Here is a 20,603-nt window from a genome sequence, read left to right on the forward strand (position 1 = left end):
CTACATTTGGGAGCTAGTCAGGGAGGAACACACCCAAAATGCGCTCAACATGATGTGACCCGAACCCACCTAGATTTTCAGATCCATGTCATTAACTTTCAGAGCAGCCGTAACCCTTGACAGGGCCCTGCACCTGCAAACAAAGGACAGAAATCCAACCACTGCCGCACAATCTCTAATGGCCACCAGTTGAAAACCAGCATCAAAGCACCTCCTAACCTGTGGATGGTGTCCAGTACCATAAAGAAAGGGTATTTACCTTTTGCCAAGCTCATTCTTCTTGTTGTCTGTCATTCTGGGTGCTGGGCACAGGCACAAGGCCGACTTCTTTTGAGCATCCCTCTTGAGTTGAGAGAGGAAAATGAGGCTAAATGGCCTATCCCACCTCACTAGCAGATCACATTAGCAGGAGTAGTCCATAAGGCCCATCGAGCCTGCTCCGTCATTCATAGAGTCATAGAGTTATACAGCACGGATAGAGGCCCTTCGGCCCATCGTGTCCGTGCCGGCCATCAAGCCCTGTCTAATCTAATCCCATATTCCAGCATTTGGTCCATAGCCTTGTATGTTATGGCATTTCAAGTGCTCATCCAAATGCTTCTTCAATGTTGTGAGGGTTCCTGCCTCCACAACCCTTTCAGGCAGTGAGTTCCAGACTCCAACCACCCTCTGGGTGAAAAAGTTCTTTCTCAAATCCCCTCTAAACCTCCCGCCCTTTACCTTGAATCTATGCCCCCTAGTTATTGACCCTTCTACTAAGGGAAAAAGCTCCTCAGTATCCATCCTATCTATGCCCCTCATAATTTTGTACACCTCAATCATGTCCCCCCTCAGCCTCCTCTGCTCCAAGGAAAACAAATCCAATCTGCCCAGTCTTTCTTCATAGCTGAAGCGCTCTAGCCCTGGTAACATCCTGGTGAATCTCCTCTGCACCCTCTCCAAAGCGATCACATCCTTCCTGTAGTGTGGCGACCAGAACTGCACACAGTATTCCAGCTGTGGCCTAACCAGTGTTTTATACAGCTCCATCATAACCTCCTTGCTCTTATATTCTATGCCTCGGCTAATGAAGGCAAGTATCCCATATGCCTTTTTTACCACCTTATCCACCTGTTCCGCCGCCTTCAGGGATCTGTGTACTTGCACACCCAGATCCCTCTGCACCTCCGTCTTGCCTAGGGTCTTACCATTCATTGTGTATTCCCTTGCCTTGTTAGTCCCCCCAAAGTGCATCACCTCGCACTTTTCCGGGTTAAATTCCATTTGCCACTGTTCCGCCCATCTGACCAACCTATCTATATCATCCTGCAGACTGAGGCTACCCTCCTCGCTATTTACCACCCTACCAATTTTTGTATCATCCGCGAACTTACTGATCATACCTTTTACATTCATATCCAAGTCATTAATGTAGACCACAAACAGCAAGGGACCCAGCACCGATCCCTGTGGCACCCCACTGGCCACAGGCTTCCAGTCACAAAAACAACCTTCGACCATCACCCTCTGCCTTCTGCCACTAAGCCAGTTTTGTATCCAATGTGCCAAGGCACCCTGGATTCCATGGGCTCTTACCTTCTTGACCAGTCTCCTGTGCGGGACTTTATCGAAGGCCTTACTGAAATCCATGTATACCACATCCACTGCGTTACCCTCATCCACACACCTAGTCACCCCCTCAAAAAATTCAATCAAATTAGTCAGACATGATCTTCCCTTGACAAAGCCATGTTGACTATCCCTGATTAATCCTTGTCTCTCCAAGTGGAGACTAATTTTGTCCCTCAGAATTTTTTCCAATAATTTTCCTACCACTGATGTTAGGCTCACTGGCCTGTAGTTCCCCGGTTTTTCCCTACTTCCCTTCTTGAATAATGGTACTACATTAGCGGTTCTCCAGTCCTCTGGCACATCCCCTGTGGCCAGAGAGGTCCTGAATATATGTGTTAGAGCCCCCGCAATCTCTTCCTTTGCCTCGCACAGCAGCCTGGGATACATTTCATCCGGGCCTGGGGATTTATCCATTTTTAGGCCTGCTAAAACCGCCAATACCTCCTCCCTCTCGATGTTAATATGTTCGAGCATATCACAGTCCCCCCGCCCTATTTCTATGTCTACATCGTCCTCCTCCATAGTGAAAACAGATGCAAAAAATTCATTTAGAACCCCTCCTACATCTTCCGGCTCCCCACACAGATTGCCACTTTTGTCCCTAATGGGCCCTATTTTTTCCCTAGTTATCCTCTTACCCTTAATATACTTATAAAACATCTTAGGATTTTCCTTTATTTTGCTCGCCAGTGTTATTTCATGGCCCCTCCTTGATCTCCTAATTTCTTTTTTAAGTATCCCACTGCACTTTTTGTACTCCTCTAGGGCTTCCTCCGTCTTTCGCCTTTTGTATCTGCCAAAAGCCCTCCTTTTTTTCCTAATCCATTCTCGTATATCCCCTGACATCCAAGGTTCCCTGTGGTTTTTGGAACCACCCTTGACCTTTACGGGAACATGTTGCCATTGTATGATCTCAATCTCCCTTCTGAAAGCCTCCCATTGCTCCGATGCGGATTTTCCTACAAGTAGCTGATCCCAGTCCATTTTGGCCAGATCCTGCCTTATCCTATTAAAATCGGCCTTCCCCCAATTTAGAACCTTTATTTCCGGCCCATCCCTGTCCTTTTCCATGACCACCTTAAATCTTACCATATTATGGTCACTGTCACCAAAGTGCTCACCTACTAGCACTTTTTCCACTTGGCCGGCCACATTCTCTAGAATTAGGTCCAGTACTGCCCCCTCTCTTGTAGGACTTTCTACATGCTGGCTCAAAAAGCTCTCCTGGATGCACTTTAAGAATTCTACACCCTCTGAGCCTTTCACACTTTGACTATCCCAGTTAATACTGGGGAAGTTGAAATCCCCCATTATTATTACCCTATTATTTGCACATTTCTCTGAGATTTGCCTACATATCTGTTCCTCTATCTCCCCCTGACTGTTTGGAGGCCTATAGTACACTCCCAGCAAAGTGCTTGCCCCCTTTTTGTTTTTAAGCTCCACCCACATGGCCTCATTAGAGGAACCTGCTAATATATCATCCCTCCTTACTGCAGTAATTGACTCCTTAATTAATATTGCGACACCCCCTCCTCTTTTACCTCCCCCTCTGTCTCGCCTGAAGATTCTGTACCCCGGAATATTGAGCTGCCAGTCTTGCCCCTCCCTCAACCATGTCTCCGTGATAGCAACAACATCATACTCCCATGTGTTTATCAACACCTTCAGTTCATCCACCTTATTTGCAAGACTCCTTGCATTAAAATAGATGCCATCCAGCCTTGCCCTTATATATTTGCCCTGTCTACCAAGCTGACTTGTTTTTTTCTCTATAATTGGCAGCATATCACCCCCTATTTCAGCTCCCCTCTGTATCCCATCCCCCTGCCAAGTTAGTTTAAACCCCCCCCAACAGTGCTAGCAAACCTCCCCACAAGGATATTTGTCCCGCTCTGGTTCAGGTGCAACCCGTCCGACTTGTACAAGTCCCACCTTTCCCAGAAGCAGGCCCAGTGATCCAGGAAACTAAAACCCTCCCTCCTACTCCAACTCTTTAGCCACGCATTCATCTGCACTATCCTCCTATTCCTATACTCACTAGCACGTGGCACTGGGAGTAATCCAGAGATTACAACCTTTGAGGTCCTGCCCTTTAATCTGTTACCTAGCTCCCTAAATTCTTGATGCAGGACCTCATCCCCCTTCCTACCTATGTCGTTGGTCCCAATGTGGACCACGACCTCTGCCTGCTCACCCTCCCCCTTAAGAATGCCCTGTAGCCGCTCAGTGACATCCATGACCCTGGCCCCAGGGAGGCAACAAACCATCCTGGAGTCACGTTTGCGGCCACAGAAACGCCTATCTGTTCCCCTTACGATAGAATCCCCTACCACTATTGCTCTCCCACTCTTTTTCCTCCCTTCCTGAGCAGCAGAAGCATCCCTGGTGCCAGGAAGCTGGCTGCTGCTGCCTTCCCCTGGTGAGTCATCCCCCTCAACAGTATCCAACTTGGTATACCTGTTTGAAAGGGGGATGTCCGCAGGGGTTCCCTGCACTTCCTGCCTGTCTCTGTTGCTCCGCCTGATGGTCACCCCCTGTGCAGCCCTACCCTGAGGCGTGAACAACTCGCTAAACGTGCTATCCACGACCCTCTCAGCATCGCGCATGCTCCAAAATTCATCCACCCGCAGCTCGAGCGCCGCAATGCGGTCTACAAGTAGCTGCAGCTGGATGCATTTCCCGCACACATGGTCGCCAGGGACACTGGCAGCGTCCCTGACTTCCCACATGGAGCAAGAGGAGCAGAACACAGGTCTGAACTCTCCTGCCATGACTTACTCCTTTAATTAATTAAAAAATTTATTCAATACCCCAGTTACAGGTATACTCTAGGGCGCTTTATTTACCAACTGTCCCCACTACACCACAGAGACCCTAGAAATTTAACCACAGAATTCAAGCTTGTATTGAAAAGAGAGAAAATACTCACCAACCAATCACTTACCTGCTACCTGCTGACGTCACACTTGGACTACTTTTTACCTCTCTCCTGGAACCTGGATTGGTATGCCTCTGACTGCTCCCTCTCAAGCCTTTAAGCTCTCCCGCCTCGGGCTGCTCCCGCGCAGGTCCGCTGCTTCTCCGGTCTCGGGGCTGTGGGCCTCGGTGCCTCTGACTGCTCCCTCTCAAGCCTTTAAGCTCTCCCGCCTCGGGCTGCTCCTGCGCAGGTCCGCTGCTTCCCCGGTCTCAGGGCTGTGGGCCTCGGTGCCTCTGACTGCTCCCTCTCAAGCCTTTAAGCTCTCCCGCCTCGGGCTGCTCCCGCGCAGGTCCGCTGCTTCTCCGGTCTCGGGGCTGTGGGCCTCGGTGCCTCTGACTGCTCCCTCTCAAGCCTTTAAGCTCTCCCGCCTCGGGCTGCTCCCGCGCAGGTCCGCTGCTTCTCCGGTCTCGGGGCTGTGGCAGAACTTTTACATCAACTCTACTTTCCTGCCCTATCCGTCAATCCCTTAATTCCCTTGGTGCCCAAAAATCTATTGATCTCCGACTGAGCATCCACAGCCCACTGGAGAAGAGAATTCTAAAGATTCACTACCCTCTGAGTGAAGAAATGGCTCATCATCTCAGTCCTAATGGCCGACCCCTTATCCTGAGACTATGACCCCTCGTTCTCGATTCACCAGCCAGGGGAAACAACCTCTCAGCATTTACCCTGTCAAGCCCTCTAAGAATTTTTTACGTTTCAATGAGATCACCTCTCATTCTTCTAAACTCCAGAGAATATAAGCCCATTCTACTCAATCTCTCCTCATAGGTCAGCCCTCTCATCCCAGGAACCAATCTAGTAAACTTTTGTTGCACCCCATTTTAGGGAAGGAGACCAAAACTGTACTCAGTACTCCAGGTGTGGTCGCACCAAAGCCCTACATAATTGCAACAAGACTTCCTTACTCTTATACTCCAACCCTCTTGCGATAAAGGTTAACACACAATTTGCCTTCCTAATTGCTTGCTGCGCCTACATGTTAACTTTCTGTGATTTGTGTACAAGGACCCACAAATCCCTCTGAATACCAACATTTACTCGTCTCTCACCTTTTAAAAATATTCTGCTTTTCCAGTCTTCCTACCAAAGTGGATAATTTCACACTTTCCCACATTATATTCTAACTGCCACCTTTTTGCCCCGTTATCACATCCTTAATAATAGATTCTAGCATTTCCCCTACTACTGATGTCAGGCTAACTGGCCTATAGTTCCCTGTTTTCTCTCTCCCTCCTTTATTGAACAGCAGGGTTAAATTTGCTACCTTCCAATCCACGGGGACTGTTCTAGAATCTAGGGAATTCTAGAAGATTAAAACCAATGCATCCACTGTCTCTACAGTCACCTCTTTTAAAACTCTAAGATATAGGCCATCAGGTCCAGGAGATTTGTCAGTGTTTAGTCCCATTAATTTCACCAGTACCCTTTCTTTACTAATATTAATTACTTTAAATTCCTCACTCTCATTAGGCCCTTGGTTCCCTACAATTTATAGTATGTTCTTTGTGTCTTCTACTATGAAGACAGACACAAAATATTTGCTTAACATCTCTGCCATTTCCTTATTCCACATTATAATATCTCCTGTTTCTGCCTCTACTTTCGCTAATCTCGTCCTGTTTACATACTTGTAAAAGCTCTTACAATCTGTTTTTATATTTCTTGCTAATTTACTCTCATATTCTACTTTCTTCCGCTTGATCAATTTCTAGGTCATCCTTTGCTGATTTTTAACAACGTTGTAAGCCTCTTTTAATCTAATACTATCCTTAACATGTCTGGTTGTACTAGTTTTCCAGTGAAGTTTTTATTCCTCAAGGGAATGTATATTTGTTGAGAATTATAAATTATTTATTTAAATGTTTGACATCGCTTATCTACCATCATATCTTTTAATCTAAATTCACAATCTACCTCAACCAACTCGCCACTCATACCTCCGTAATTGTCTTTGTTTAAATTTAAGACCCTAGTTTCGGATTTAACCACATCACTCTCAAACTTAATATGAAATTCTATCATATTATGATCACTCTTCCCTAAAGGATCCTTGACTACAAGATTACTAATTAGCCCTGTCTCATTACACAATAATAGATCTAAAACAGCCTGTTCATAGTTGGTTTCTAAACATATTGCTCTAGAAAACATTCTCAAATGCATTCCTACAAGCTACTTTTGCCAATTTGGTTTGCCCTGTCCATATGAAGATTAAAGTCCCTCATGATTATTGCATTACCCTTGTTACATGTTCCTCTAATTATTGCATTACCTTTGTTACATGCTCCTCTAATTTCCTGATTTATACTCTGTCCAACACTGCGATTACTGTTAAGGGGTCTATAAACTACTATACCTGTCATGTGCCTGCTGCAGGAACAAACAATCCTTGATCCTCAGGGAGAATGCCAGGAATTCCCTGGACAAGTGAAGAGATTGACGATCTGGAATCATGAATCTCCACCCCCTTTTTCCTCTTCTTTCCCCAGGCACATGAGAGGAAAAGCAGCCTTTACAGGTTTAGGTCTGTGTGGAGCAGATGCCAATGCTAAGCTTGCAGTGTAAATCCAAAGTTGAGGCCTGCCGTGATTCTGGAATAAGATTGAGTGACACTTCTCCCTGCAGGGAGTCCCCACTTTGCTGCAGTGTCAGTTGAGGCCTTGACTCTGGATTTAAGTTGTATTTACACTATAACTGCTACACCAGTGTGAAGCACAGCTGCTTCCCATGAGTGCTACAGATGTTATGTAAGTGCACCCTGACATGTTCTTCATTTCAGTTAGTGTCAGAAAATAAATACCACAATCTGAAATATGAATTAAATATGAGGCAAGTCTGGCACTTTCAACACACCATGTTTTCTGAATCAAGACCATCATGGAGTGATGGACATTTTAAGAATGTAACCAGTAGCATGCAAAGTTTGATCATTTGTTATGTAGCTACTCACCAGGAGTACACATTTTATTTGAGGTACCATGACTAGTTAAAGAGAGAGAATTAAAGTAGAGAATAAGACAATATTTGTACAATAGAATGCATAAAATCTATTATTTTGCAATGCTTTTGATTTAATACTAATTGGAAATTATTCAAAGAGTTTATATTTTATATTTGTTTATGGGATGTGGTCATCGCTGGCAAGGTCAGCATTTATTGCCCATCTCTAGTTACCCTTCAGAAGATGGTGGTGAACCACATTCTTGAACCGCTGCAGTCCATGTGGTGAAGGTACTCCCACAGTGCTGTTAGGGAGGGAGTTCCAGGATTTGGACCCAGCAACAATGAAGGAACAGCGATATACTTCCAAGTCAGGATGGTGTGTGACTTGGAGGGGAACTTGGAGGTGGTGGTGTTCCCGTGCGCCTGCTGCTCTTGTCCTTCTAGGTGGAAGAGGTCGCGGGTTTGGGAGGTGCTGCCGAAGAAGCCTTGGTGAGTTGGTGCAGTGCAGCTTGTAGATGGTACACACTACAGCCGTGGTACGCCGGTGGTGGAGGGAGTGACTGTTTAAGGTGGTGGATAGGGTGCCAATCAAGCAGGCTGCTTTGTCCTGGATCGTGTCAAGCTTCTTGAGTGTTGTTGGAACTGCACTCATCCAGGCAAGTGGAGAGAATTCCAACACACTCCTGATTTGTGCCTTGTAGATGGTGGAAAGGCTTTGGGGAGTCAGGAGGTGAGACACTCGCCACAGAATACCCAGCCTCTAACCTGCTCTTGTTGCCATAGTATTCATGTGGCTGGCCCAGTTAAGTTTCTGGTCAATGGTGACCCCCAGGATATTAATGGTGGTGGATTTGATGATGGTAATGCTGTTCAATGTCAAGGTGTGGTGGTTAGACTCTCGCTTGTTGGGGATAGTCATTGCCTGGCACTTGTGTGGCGAGAATGTTACCTGCCACTTATCAGCCCATGCCTGAACGTCACCCAGGTCTTGTTACATGTGGGCATGGACTGATTCATTATCTGAAGAGATGTGAATGGCACTGAACACTGTGCAGTCATCAGCGAACATCCCCACTTCTGACCTTATGATGGAGGGAAGGTCATTGTTGAAGCAGCTGAAGATGGTTGGACCTAGGACACTGCCCTGAGGAACTCCTGCAGCAATGTCCTGGGGCTGAGATGATTGACCTCCAACCACCACAACCAGCTTCCTTTGTGCTAGGTATGACTCCAGCCAGTGGAGATTCCCCCCCCCCCCAATTCCCACTGACTTCAGTTTTACTAGGGCTCCTTGATGCTACACTTGGTCAAATGCAGCCTTGATGTCAAGGGCATTCACTCTCACCTCACCCCTGGAATTCAGCTCTTTTGCCAATGTTTGGACCAAGGCTGTAATGAGGTTGGGTGCCAAGTGGTCCTGGCAGAACCCAATCTGGGCATCAGTGAGCAGGTTATTGGTGAGTAAGTATTGCTAGAAATCACTGTCGATAACACCTTCCATCACTTTGCTGATGATTAAGAGTAGACTCATGGGGTGGTAATTGGCTGGATTGGATTTGTTCTACTTTTTGTGGACAGGACATACCTGGGCAGTTTTCCACATTTACGGATCGATGCCAATGTTATAGCTGTACTGGAACAGCTTGGCTAGAGGCGCGGCTAGTTCTGGAGCACAAGTCTTCAGTACAACAGCCGGGATGTTGTCGTGGCCCACAGGCTTTGCTGTATCCAGCATGCTCAGCCATTTCTTGATATCATGTGGAGTGACTCGAATTGGCTGAAGACTGGCTTCTGTGGTGGTGGGGACCTCAGGAGGAGGCCGATATGGTTCATTCTCTCGGCACTTCTGGCTGAAGATGGTTGCAAATGCTTCAGCTTTGTCTTTTGCACTCACATGCTGGGCTCCACCATCATTGAGGATGTGGATATTCATGGAGCCTCCTCCTCCCGTTAGTTGTCCACGACTGGAAGTGGCAGGACCACAGAGCTTTGATCTGATTAGTTGATTGTGGGATCGCTTAGCTCTGTCTATAGTTTGATTAAAAAAACAACATTTTTCACAGTTCATTACTGAGAGTTGCAACCATTTTTTCATCTGAGAAATTGTTTGTTCATCCGAAATATTTTTCAGTCTTTCTGAAACTGCATTTATTTTGGAATTCCTGACAACTCAAAGAAAATTAATTTAGTTATTACAATATATTAATACGGAAGTCATTCAATATCATAGAGCATTTTGTTTGAAAAACTTCTGTTTTATTAATGAACTCAAGAAATTATATTAAATAACCTCTTTTCTTAAAATTTGAACATTTTAGGGCACAGCACAGATGACTGCGAATCCACAGCATAGTTACACACCATCAGGTAATGGTCAACTCCATCCTTCCCTGCAAAATGATCCCTTTTATACTTTCCACAAACCCGTTCCTAACCCCTGAGCTAATTCTATAAAGAGGTAAAATATCAACTTCATATGTTCATATGTGCAGAGCATGTTTTCATAAATGGTGTTTGTTTATATATGTATATATGTGATAAGGCTCACAAAAAACCTCCTATGTATATCTTTACATATTTCTTACTGATTGCCTTGCTTCAGCAATGGCCATGACCTAATCAGTGGGACCGTAACTCTGAATACATTTTTCACAAGGCCACTGTAATTTGTATTGACTTTAGCAAGTAACTAAAGTACACAACAGTTCTCAACCCAAATTCCACATCTAAACTACGGCACAATGCTGATAATCTGTAAACTCCAAATTTGTGGCCGATCTGGATGTAGAATAGCCAGATTCTTTGTAAAAATTGTCATGTAGATGCAGCAGCCCTTCTCTACAACAACAACAACTTGTATTTATATAGCACCTTTAACATAGTAAAACATCCCAAGGTGCTTCACAGGAGTATTATAAGACAAATAAATTTGACACCGAGCCACATAAGGAGAAATTAGGGCAGATGACCAAAAACTTGATCAAAGAGGCAGGTTTTAAGAAGCATCTTAATGGAGGAAAGAGCAGTAGAGAGGCAGAGAGGTTTAGGCAGGGATTTCCAGAGCTTAGGGCCTAGGCAACAAAAGGCATGACACCATTTTGAAAGTTATACAAACATTTGATGGATTGATGGTGATAGTATCCTTTGCACAGTTCCTGACATGAACTGACTGTGTTTATGGTGTTAAGTGAAAACAAATCTCTTTGTTACTCTCCAGTTAAACGGAGCGGACTGTTGCCGACACAGCTGAAAATTCATGATGCCATTGTGGAGGTGAAGCGTGGAGACATAACCCAGGAATTTGTGAAAGCAATAGTGAATTCCACAAATGCAACGCTGAATCTCAATTCCGGTAAGAGAACTTTTTGTTTGTATTTAAGCCCTTAGATCCTAGAACTTCAATTTGTAAAATCTTTGAACATTTGAATTAAACATTCAATCCTGCAATATGATAGATTGATGAGTTTTGCCATTTAAGGAATATCAAAACATATGAGTATGAAACTCAAAACCTCCATTAAGACTCTGGGATCTTAAGGAGTTTTAACATAAAGAAAGGAAAAGGCAAACTGGGATTTCAGCTTTGAATGTTGACTGTAGGGGGTTGGTTTTAATTCGAATCTATGGGAGCTGTATTTTTATGGCCCTGACATTTGAAATACAACTACCTGTTGCCCACCCAGCTTGGCATTGATCACAATGAGCCAAGGTTTACACGGTTACAAGGTGGGTTGTGGAGATTGTGGAGTGATGCACATCTCCAGTGATAGAACTTGGAAAAAAGTTTGAGAGATCACCTCAGACAGCAAAATGCTTTTTGGCTGGTTACTGGAAAATGAATAGATAGTATTTTCCTTACCCACTGCCATATGTCAGCTTGTCAGCATTTAACGAGAAAAATAGGATTCTTTCACTAGAATTTGAGGTTGTCAGTATCAAAGAGTTAATTATGGTTGTGACTGCTTTTTTGAGATAAGGTGGATGTTCCTTGGTCTGAATGTATTAACTGGCTTAATTTGACAATTACTGTCGACTGCACCTGTGAATTTGCCACGGTTTGGAAATTAAATAGAGAGTAAGGTTGTAATGATGGTGCATTAACTTAATTAAAACAAATATACTGAGATTCATGCTCAGAATTGTAGCCAATGTTTTGCGTGGAGTTGTCAGAAAGGTTCTTTCTGGCTATGTCTTCCATCTACTGTTGTTTTTAAAATTGATGGTAAACTCTCTCTATTGTTTTCTTCTACACCATTTTCTTCCTGATCTCAGGCTATACATCAACTGTGGATAATAGGAGGTACTTGCCTCTCCTGGAGATGACGCTCTTGATTTCCCCTCCCTCATTTTCGGGACATTCCTAGCCTCTGCTCAGATTGAGATTAGAAACTCATGATGGGGGAAAAATGTGGTGGCGCCCCCTTGAGGCGCTAACTTTGAAGTTAGCGCCCCTGCGCCGTAAATTCAGAGGTAGTGCCCCAAGCAGGAGGCGGGACGCTACTGGTAGTGCCGCGGTATTGCAGGCCTCCCTCCCCTGATTAAAGGCCCTGCTGGACCACTGGGGAGACTGGTGCCGGGAAAACAGTCCGGCATTCAAGTGGAGTACTGGGCTGACCGATCGCGGCCAGCACCCCGCATAAAAAAGCGGAAGGGGGCAGGTGCTGGCAGGCGCCCCCCCCCAAAAAATGGCCACCCGGCACCTGCCCTTAAATTTGCACCGCCGCGGCCACAAAACCACCACCCTGACGCTGTTGGACACATTGTCTGGTGGTAGGTCAGGGGGCACGACCGAAGTTTGCAGCCGGGGCACGAGCGGGGCGCTGCACACGGCGATGATGTCAGCGTCAGAGACCCAGCGCCGCAGAGCGCACCGGCTAGATCCGCTGCTAATCTCCCGCTGAATTTTGCAGGAGGCTTTAGCGGCGCCTTGCCCGGACGCTAGGGGCTTTGCAAAGCAGCCCAATCTTTCCCCCATGGAGTTCCCAGATCAAACCATTATGACTTCAGCATATTTTTCTTATCTCTTTGTAGTTATAACACTTTATATAAGTGTAAAAATGAAAGGGCTGCACATTCTGGGCATTGACTATGGATGGGAAGAAAGCTAGCCCAAAATTATTTGTCATGATTAAAAATGAATTAGATATCCACAAACTTTGTTGTGCATTTGTTTTTTAGGTGTCTCTGGGGCAATATTTGCAGCAGCTGGCAGTACTGTCATGGATGAATGCAAGCAATTGGGTAAGTTACAGACATATATAGATATGCATTATATTAAAAAAACATAGAATTTATATAATCAATCGCCAATGATCACAATTTTTACCTTTATGAACATAATTGAAGGTTGACTGAGCAAGATTTGTTTCTCTCCGGTAGTGGTCATGATGACATGTTGACATGGTTAGAGTGTTCAAACTAGATGGGATTTGTCATGGTCTTCATCAGTGCATAAAGTTCAAATTTGGAAATTGTTGTACATTTGGTCTCTGTGACTAATGAAGTGAACTATCTAGTAATTAAGGCAGCATCTATGGAGAGAGAAACTAGTGTTAATGTTTTCAGTCAATCAACCTGAAATGTTAACCCTACACTTTTCTTTCCACAGATGTTGCCTGACCTGCTAAGTGTTTCCAGCATTTTCTGTTTTCATTTCAGATTTCCCAGCATTTGCAGTATTTTGCTTTCTTCTATCTAGTAATTAATTTCAGTTAACCGTTTGAACCATTGAAATGCAGGACTTTACCAGGAATGACCGTTATTCCCATTGTGGTCTATCTGGATGGTCCCAAAGTTCAAGAAATATCATGATATACTTTTAGATTCTATTATAATTCAGGCATGTCCAACAAAAATAATCAGCTCCCATAGTCAAGTCTGTATTTCTGATGAACTGAAGCAACACCTAATGCACAAGTTAATCTGGGATAGCATGCCCTAGGAGAACAATAAGCCAATTTCTTGTCTCTGGTTTACATGTAGGATTTCCACTATGTTCCCACATCATTTCAAAAGAGAAGTAATGTTAGTCCTAACACACACTTTCATAGCAGACTAAACTATTGGACACCTGTATTCACAGGTGGAGTCATTTACAGCAACAAGCTTTAACAGTGAGTTGTTGAGGTTAGTCCACATAGAAGAGCAGCTTTGAACATGATGATGAAAGAGTTAAATAGACAAACTGGTCAGATGTGCTCCTTTAAAAAGCATTTTATTTGCAGATCTTTCAAACAAGCATTTGTGGAAAGGGGAGTAGTTTCTTGATCCTGCCCAGCTTTCTAGAATTACATAGGCATTCTGACCTATGCAATCACTTGTTGCCTTTGCCTATAGACTAGAATTGTAACTAATTGGTTGTCATAAGTGTTGACAAAACAATAGTGCTTATGCTTCAAAAGTAATTCATTGGCCGTGAAACACTTTAGGACATCCTGAGTTATATAAATGCAAGTCTTGCATCTTTCTTATACCCACAAAAGCTTTTAAAATAATCTTGCCTTTAAGAAGCCAATCTACGAGACAAAAGTATTTATTTGAACAATAGAGAATAACCTCTATATAACAAATATACAAAGGCATGCCGATGTCCATTTACCTTGTTTGACAAGCGCTCTCCATACTTGGCTATCCTGATTAGATTATATTGTAGCTTAACAGCCTATTAATGCATGTTAATTGTAGAGTTTCTATTGACACCACTGTTTCAGCAAATATGTTGGAGGCGGGGTGGGATTTATGGCAGGACTCAGTCTATTTTACAGCAAACAAAGTCTATTTACTCAGCAAACAACAAAGCAAGCTAAGTCTACTTACTTAGCAAATAGAGTTTATTAAACAGCGCACTACAGCAAACAGTCTACAGAGTCTATTTAAAAGGAGTCCCTACAAACTACAGCAAACAGATCTCATGACTGAAACTGCAGCAACTTCTCTGGATAAAAGCAGGGAGATTTCTCCAACAAATTGCAGTGAGTGGAGGATAGTTATATACAAATATAATGGTCGCGAATTTGCAGTCAGCAGCGTAGCTAAGGAGTACGCTGCCAACCTCCAAACGGAATCTGCACTTACCTGCTGCGAGCCCCACTTCGAGAAGTTGCTTTGAAATGCTGCGGAGTTGTGCGCAGCGTAGTGGCCCACGGATCCCAGGGTCGCACCGTTGTACGTAAGCGTACCTGGGATCATGTTGGCCAGTGCTCCTTTCACTTCCTGACTCTTAGCCAATCAGGAAACATAGAAATCTCCAAAGAGACAGCATTAAGCTTTGCAGAATGTCCGTCAATTTGGCCCCACTGTCTCTGTTGATTATTAAAGAACCTTTCCTTAGTTTGTGGGTATGCATGACTTTCTACATGATATTAAACATTCATATTTTCCATTAATAATGTGCATTGTGCGTCACAAAAGAAGTGAATGTGATTAGTAAATGCAAATTATATGCGGTTTGTTTATTTAGACAATGCTTTGCCTTCTGCTGTCTATGGATGGTCCCAATAATATCATGAAACTAATGTAATTAGCAGCTGACCTTGTTTTATTTTTACTATTTCCACTGCACTTTCCAAAAGAAGTTTTACCTAGCAGTAACTTGAAGTTATTGTGATTTGTACAGTTTAACCTAAATGCATAGATATTAAAGTAATTATTAATAATTTAGTGCACTTTAGCAGATAGTTAAATGTTTCTGGCCTCTGGATAGGAACAATAAAACTCGATTAGGATACTTTTTATGGGCTGTACCATAAACCTAGCTCAATATTTTGCATTCCCACTCTCCCCTTACACTGTGCAACGGGCTCCTGCGCCTGTTTGCACCAGCCATAAAAAATTTCAGAGTAATTAATGAGCAGTTGGTGGGCAATTAGCCCAACTTTTCGCCAGCACATCCTTTGAATCAGGACTTGAAAGTCACAGTAGATCATCTGTCTATTCGGAACTTGACAGGTCGCAAGTTTGGGATTTAGCGCATGTGCAAGTGCATGAGGAAATCCCGAACTTGCGGGCAATTTCAAAGGCGGTATGATGGGGTACTCTGAGAGTACGGCATCATACCAACCGCGAATTCAGTGCCGATGTGCGTAAAATCAATCCCACTCACTTACAGCAGTGCTTACACCCTCCCTAACCACACTGTGGGAGTACCATCACCACACGGACTGCAGCGCTTCAAGAAGGTGGTTCACCACCACCTTCTCAAGGGCAATTAGGGATGGGCAATAAATGCTGACCTTGCCAGCGACACCCACATCCCATGAATGAAAAAAAAAGTCTCCAGGCATGATCGACGGGAGAATTTCCAATCATTTCCATTCTGGCCAGGAATAGTGGTGTCACCAAATGCAGCCTTAATTGTATCCAGCAGTTGGAGCTGCTTGGTGACTTGCATATATTTGTTCATAATCAGCTGTGTTTTTATATTTAAAGCAGAGCTAAATGTATAATAATTATTTTCTTAGCCTGCAGTTGTAGAAGCCATTTAAGTGCATGCTGTTATTAAGTGTAATGTTTTCATAGGTAGAAAATATAAATGTACTTTTTATTTAACTTTGTGTCTTTGATTTCTTCAGGTTCTCAGCCTGGCGATGGTGTTGTAGTTACTGGAAGTGGAAATCTTACCTGTGATTACATCATACATATGGTCGGTCAAACAAATCCAGCTATGATTACAGCCTCGGTAGAAAAAGTATTGCAGGAATGTGAAAAAAAACAGATTACCACTGTATCCTTCCCTGCTATAGGAACAGGTAATTACAGTCAGAGCAGGAATATTTTTTTTCCTGCCAATTCCTTCTCCTCCACTCCTCTGCTCTCCTGAAGGTGTTGACTCCTGCTGGGATACAGTTCCATGAGAGCCAATGTGCTTTGCAACACCTCTCACAAATGTCCATTATTCAAGTGTGATTCTTGACAGTGAGCATCATCTGGTTATACAGCTCTAATGGTATCACAGCCAGACGTAATTCTTTCCTTATCGCACACACGCACACTTGAGGCAGGTGTTGTCCTCAATAACAATCAGGTGCAGGAACTCTGGCAAATTTTTCATCACCCTAACCCAAGGGTGCTGAGACCAATTTTAGCATTTCCAACTGTTGCCTTGGCTGCGATCAACTAACTGAGCACAGGCAGGAGATCGAAGCGGAGACCAACCTGGTCTGTAGGGCTCAACCAATATTAGTGCCTGATGACATAATGTGGCTTCCTCGTTATCTTCAGCTTCTATGTTAGAACATTTTTTTTTGCTACAGACTGTCTCACTGGACAAAATGCATAATGCTAACACTGCTCAAATCATGAGCTGTGTGCCTGGTATGTCCTGGTCAGTGCTCAGTAATAAATAGGCAAAGGAGGTTCCAAATTATTGTCTCATTGAATGTGGTACCTATGATAGAACCCAGTAATAAATACTGAAAATGCTGGAAATACTCATCTGTGGAGAGAGAAACAGAGTTAACGGCCAGAACTTTCGGCAGTTAGGCTTATTGGGGGTGGGGGGAGCCTCTGAGGCGGGTGAGAAACCCTGGAGGCCGGGGTTCCCAAGGCCCTGCCAACTTGAATATTAAGGGAATCTAGGGATATGGGGATAGTGCAGGAAAGTGGAAATTAGGTAGAAGATCAGCCATGATCTTATTGAATGACGGAGCAGGCTCGAAGGGCCAAATGGCCTACTCCTGCTCCTATTTCTTATGTTCTTATGTTAATGGCAGGGCCTGATTGGCCTGTGAGGCCTCGGTTTCCCTCCTGTAGCCAGACAGAATGAGAGGCTGGCTGGCTGTGTGCAGGTAGGTCTGTAGATACAGAGAGGGAGCGAGGTTTCAGTCCGGGGGAAGGATGGATGTGTGACGCCGGTTGGGGATCGGGGTAGGGGGGTGTCGGGGATCGTGAGTGAGGGCAGGGATCATGGGGGGGCTCGATCGGGCATCGCGGTGGGGGATGTTCTGGGATCACAGGGAGCTCGGTCGGGGGTCTGGGGGGCGGCCAGGGATCGAGGATCGGAGGGGAGGGATTAGAGGATTGGGCGGGGTGGGTGCTGGTGGATTGTGGGGGTGGTGGAGGATTGGGGGGTGTTGGAGGATCAGGGGGGGTGTTGGAGGATCAGGGGGGTGTTGGAGGATCGGGAGTGTTGGAGGATCGGGGGGTGGTGGAGGATTGGGGGGTGTTGGAGGATCAGGGGGGGTGTTGGAGGATCGGGGGGGTGTTGGAGGATCGGGAGTGTTGGAGGATCGGGGGGTGTTGGAGGATTGGGGGGTGTTGGAGGATCAGGGGGGGTGTTGGAGGATCAGGGGGGTGTTGGAGGATCGGGAGTGTTGGAGGATCGGGGGGTGTTGGAGGATCGGGGGGTGTTGGAGGATCGGGGGTGTTGGAGGATCGGGGGGTGTTGGAGGATCGGGGGGGGTTGGAGGATCGGGGGGGAGTTAGAGGATCGGGGGGTGTTGGAGGATCGGGGGGTGTTGGATCGGGGGGTGTTGGAGGATCGGGGGGTGTTGGAGGATCGGGGGGGGGTTGGAGGATCGGGAGTGTTGGAGGATCGGGGGGTGTTGGAGGATCGGCGGGTGTTGGAGGATCGGGGGTGTTGGAGGATCGGGGGGTGTTGGAGGATCGGGGGGGGAGTTAGAGGATTGGGGGGTGTTGGAGGATCGGGGGGTGTTGGATCGGGGGGTGTTGGAGGATCGGGGGGTGTTGGAGGATCGGGGGGATTTGGAGGATCGGGGGGAGTTGGAGGATCGGGGGTGTTGGAGGATCGGAGGGGATTTGGAGGATCGGAGGGTGTTGGAGGATTGGGGGGTGTTGGAGGATCGGGGGGTTGTTGGAGGATCGAGGGGTGTTGGAGGATCGAGGGGGTGTTGGAGGATCGGGAGTGTTGGAGGATCGGGGGGTGTTGGAGGATCGGCGGGTGTTGGAGGATCGGGGGTGTTGGAGGATCGGGGGGTGTTGGAGGATCGGGGGGGTTGGAGGATCGGGGGGGGAGTTAGAGGATCGGGGGGTGTTGGAGGATCGGGGGGTGTTGGAGGATCGGGGGGTGTTGGAGGATCGGGGGGATTTGGAGGATCGGGGGGAGTTGGAGGATCGGGGGTGTTGGAGGATCGGAGGGGATTTGGAGGATCGGAGGGTGTTGGAGGATTGGGGGGTGTTGGAGGATCGGGGGGTTGTTGGAGGATCGAGGGGTGTTGGAGGATCGAGGGGGTGTTGGAGGATCGGGAGTGTTGGAGGATCGGGGGGTGTTGGAGGATCGGCGGGTGTTGGAGGATCGGGGGTGTTGGAGGATCGGGGGGTGTTGGAGGATCGGGGGGGTTGGAGGATCGGGGGGGGAGTTAGAGGATCGGGGGGTGTTGGAGGATCGGGGGGTGTTGGATCGGGGGGTGTTGGAGGATCGGGGGGTGTTGGAGGATCGGGGGGATTTGGAGGATCGGGGGGAGTTGGAGGATCGGGGGTGTTGGAGGATCGGAGGGGATTTGGAGGATCGGAGGGTGTTGGAGGATTGGGGGGTGTTGGAGGATCAGGGGGAGTTGGAGGATCGGGGGTGTTGGAGGTTCGGGGGGGTTGGAGGATCGGAGGGTGTTGGAAGATCGGGGGGTGTTGGAGGATCGGGGGGTGTTGGAAGATCAGGGGGTGTTGGAGGATCGGAGGGGTTGGAGAATCGGGGGGGAGTTGGAGGATCAGGGGGGTGTTGGAGGATCGGGGGGAGTTGGAGGATCGGGGGGTTGTTGGAGGATCGGGGGGTTGTTGGAGGATCGGGGGTTGTTGGAGGATCGGGGGGGTTGGAGGATCGGGGGGTGTTGGAGGATCGGGGGGTGTTGGAGGATCGGGGGGGGTTGGAGGATCGGGGGGTGTTGGAGGATCGGGGGGTGTTGGAGGATCACGGGGGTGTTGGAGGATCGGGGGGGTGTTGGAGGATCGGGGGGGGTGTTGGAGGATCGGGGGTGTTGGAGGATTGGGGGTGTTGGAGGATCGGCGGGTGTTGGAGGATCACGGGGGTGTTGGAGGATCGGGGGGGTGTTGGAGGATCGGGGGGGGTGTTGGAGGATCGGGGGGTGTTGGAGGATCGGGGGGGGTGTTGGAGGAGCCACAATCGAGGTTCCAAATTAGTGTCTCATTGATTGTGATACCAAAGATAAAACACAATGGCCCAGAAATTCCGTTCGCAGGCCTCCCGCGATCTGGAAAAATCTGCGCCAAGACCGGAGGGCTCCCGGGAGGCGCACAATTCTGATGCTGGGCCTCTCCAAACTGCCGGTGCGCAGGGCCCACGTATCCCAGAGGCGCAGGTAGTTCGCAGCATCCCTGGGATCACATGGGCCATGGAGAGCCAATCAGAGAAGGGAATCTCCATTCATACATTTGACAGGAAAACCTGTAAATATATGAATGGAGATCAATGAAAAAACATAGTAAAACTTTAAATAACTTTTTTTTTTTAAATCACATTTTTTAAATGACTTGAAATTACATAAATTTAAATTTTTGTTAAAATAGTTAATTTTTGAAAAAAATAATTAAAGTTTTTAACGGGGCTAAAAATAAACTTACCTTTCTTTAAAGTATTTTTAAATGATAAATCAGTGGAAATTTAAAAAAAACTTTTTTCAACTCTTATCCTGGTAAAAGCAAGCCTTACTTTCATCAGAACACAGATGAAGGGTCCTCGATCTGAAACGTTAACTCTGTTTTTCTCCCCACAGATGCTGCCTGACCTGCTGAGTGTTTCCAGCATTTTCTGTTGTTGTTTCAGATTTCCAGCAGCCGCAGTATTTTGCTATTGTATTAATGTCTAACAGTGAGTTTGATTCTCTTTTGGTTTCAGTCCATTTTAATTTCATTTTGCTGAGACATTGTCCTTTCTGCAGGTATAGGAGGAGTCAAGCCGCAGACCACTATTGAAAGCATGTTGACTGGATTCGGAAATCATTTGTCACGAAACAAACCATCAGCCATTAGACACATTTACATTGTTGTCTTTGATCCTAAAGTGTACGATGTTTTTTTTGATGCCTTGCAACAAAAATCACAACAGGTAGGAAAAGGATTAAAATTAGCCACAGCATTTTGCAACCTAATAACAAAA

The 20,603-nt window shown here is 46.1% G+C and overlaps 1 protein-coding gene across 1 annotated transcript in view; it reads left to right on the plus strand.

Moving 5' to 3' along the window:
• Window positions 1–20,603, plus strand: part of LOC147120592 (protein mono-ADP-ribosyltransferase PARP14-like) — a 213,375-nt gene that overhangs the window by 117,309 nt on the left and 75,463 nt on the right. The window contains exons 13-17 of the mRNA XM_085986722.1: window positions 9,856–9,904; window positions 10,755–10,889; window positions 12,716–12,778; window positions 16,108–16,284; window positions 20,386–20,552. Coding sequence (XP_085842848.1) covers window positions 9,856–9,904; window positions 10,755–10,889; window positions 12,716–12,778; window positions 16,108–16,284; window positions 20,386–20,552 — 591 coding nt within the window. The remainder of the gene's footprint in view (window positions 1–9,855; window positions 9,905–10,754; window positions 10,890–12,715; window positions 12,779–16,107; window positions 16,285–20,385; window positions 20,553–20,603) is intronic.

Source organism: Somniosus microcephalus, chromosome 4 (assembly GCF_052327205.1).
Source record: "Somniosus microcephalus isolate GS21.2 chromosome 4, FLI_Smic_1.0, whole genome shotgun sequence".
Classification (NCBI taxonomy): domain Eukaryota; kingdom Metazoa; phylum Chordata; class Chondrichthyes; order Squaliformes; family Somniosidae; genus Somniosus; species Somniosus microcephalus.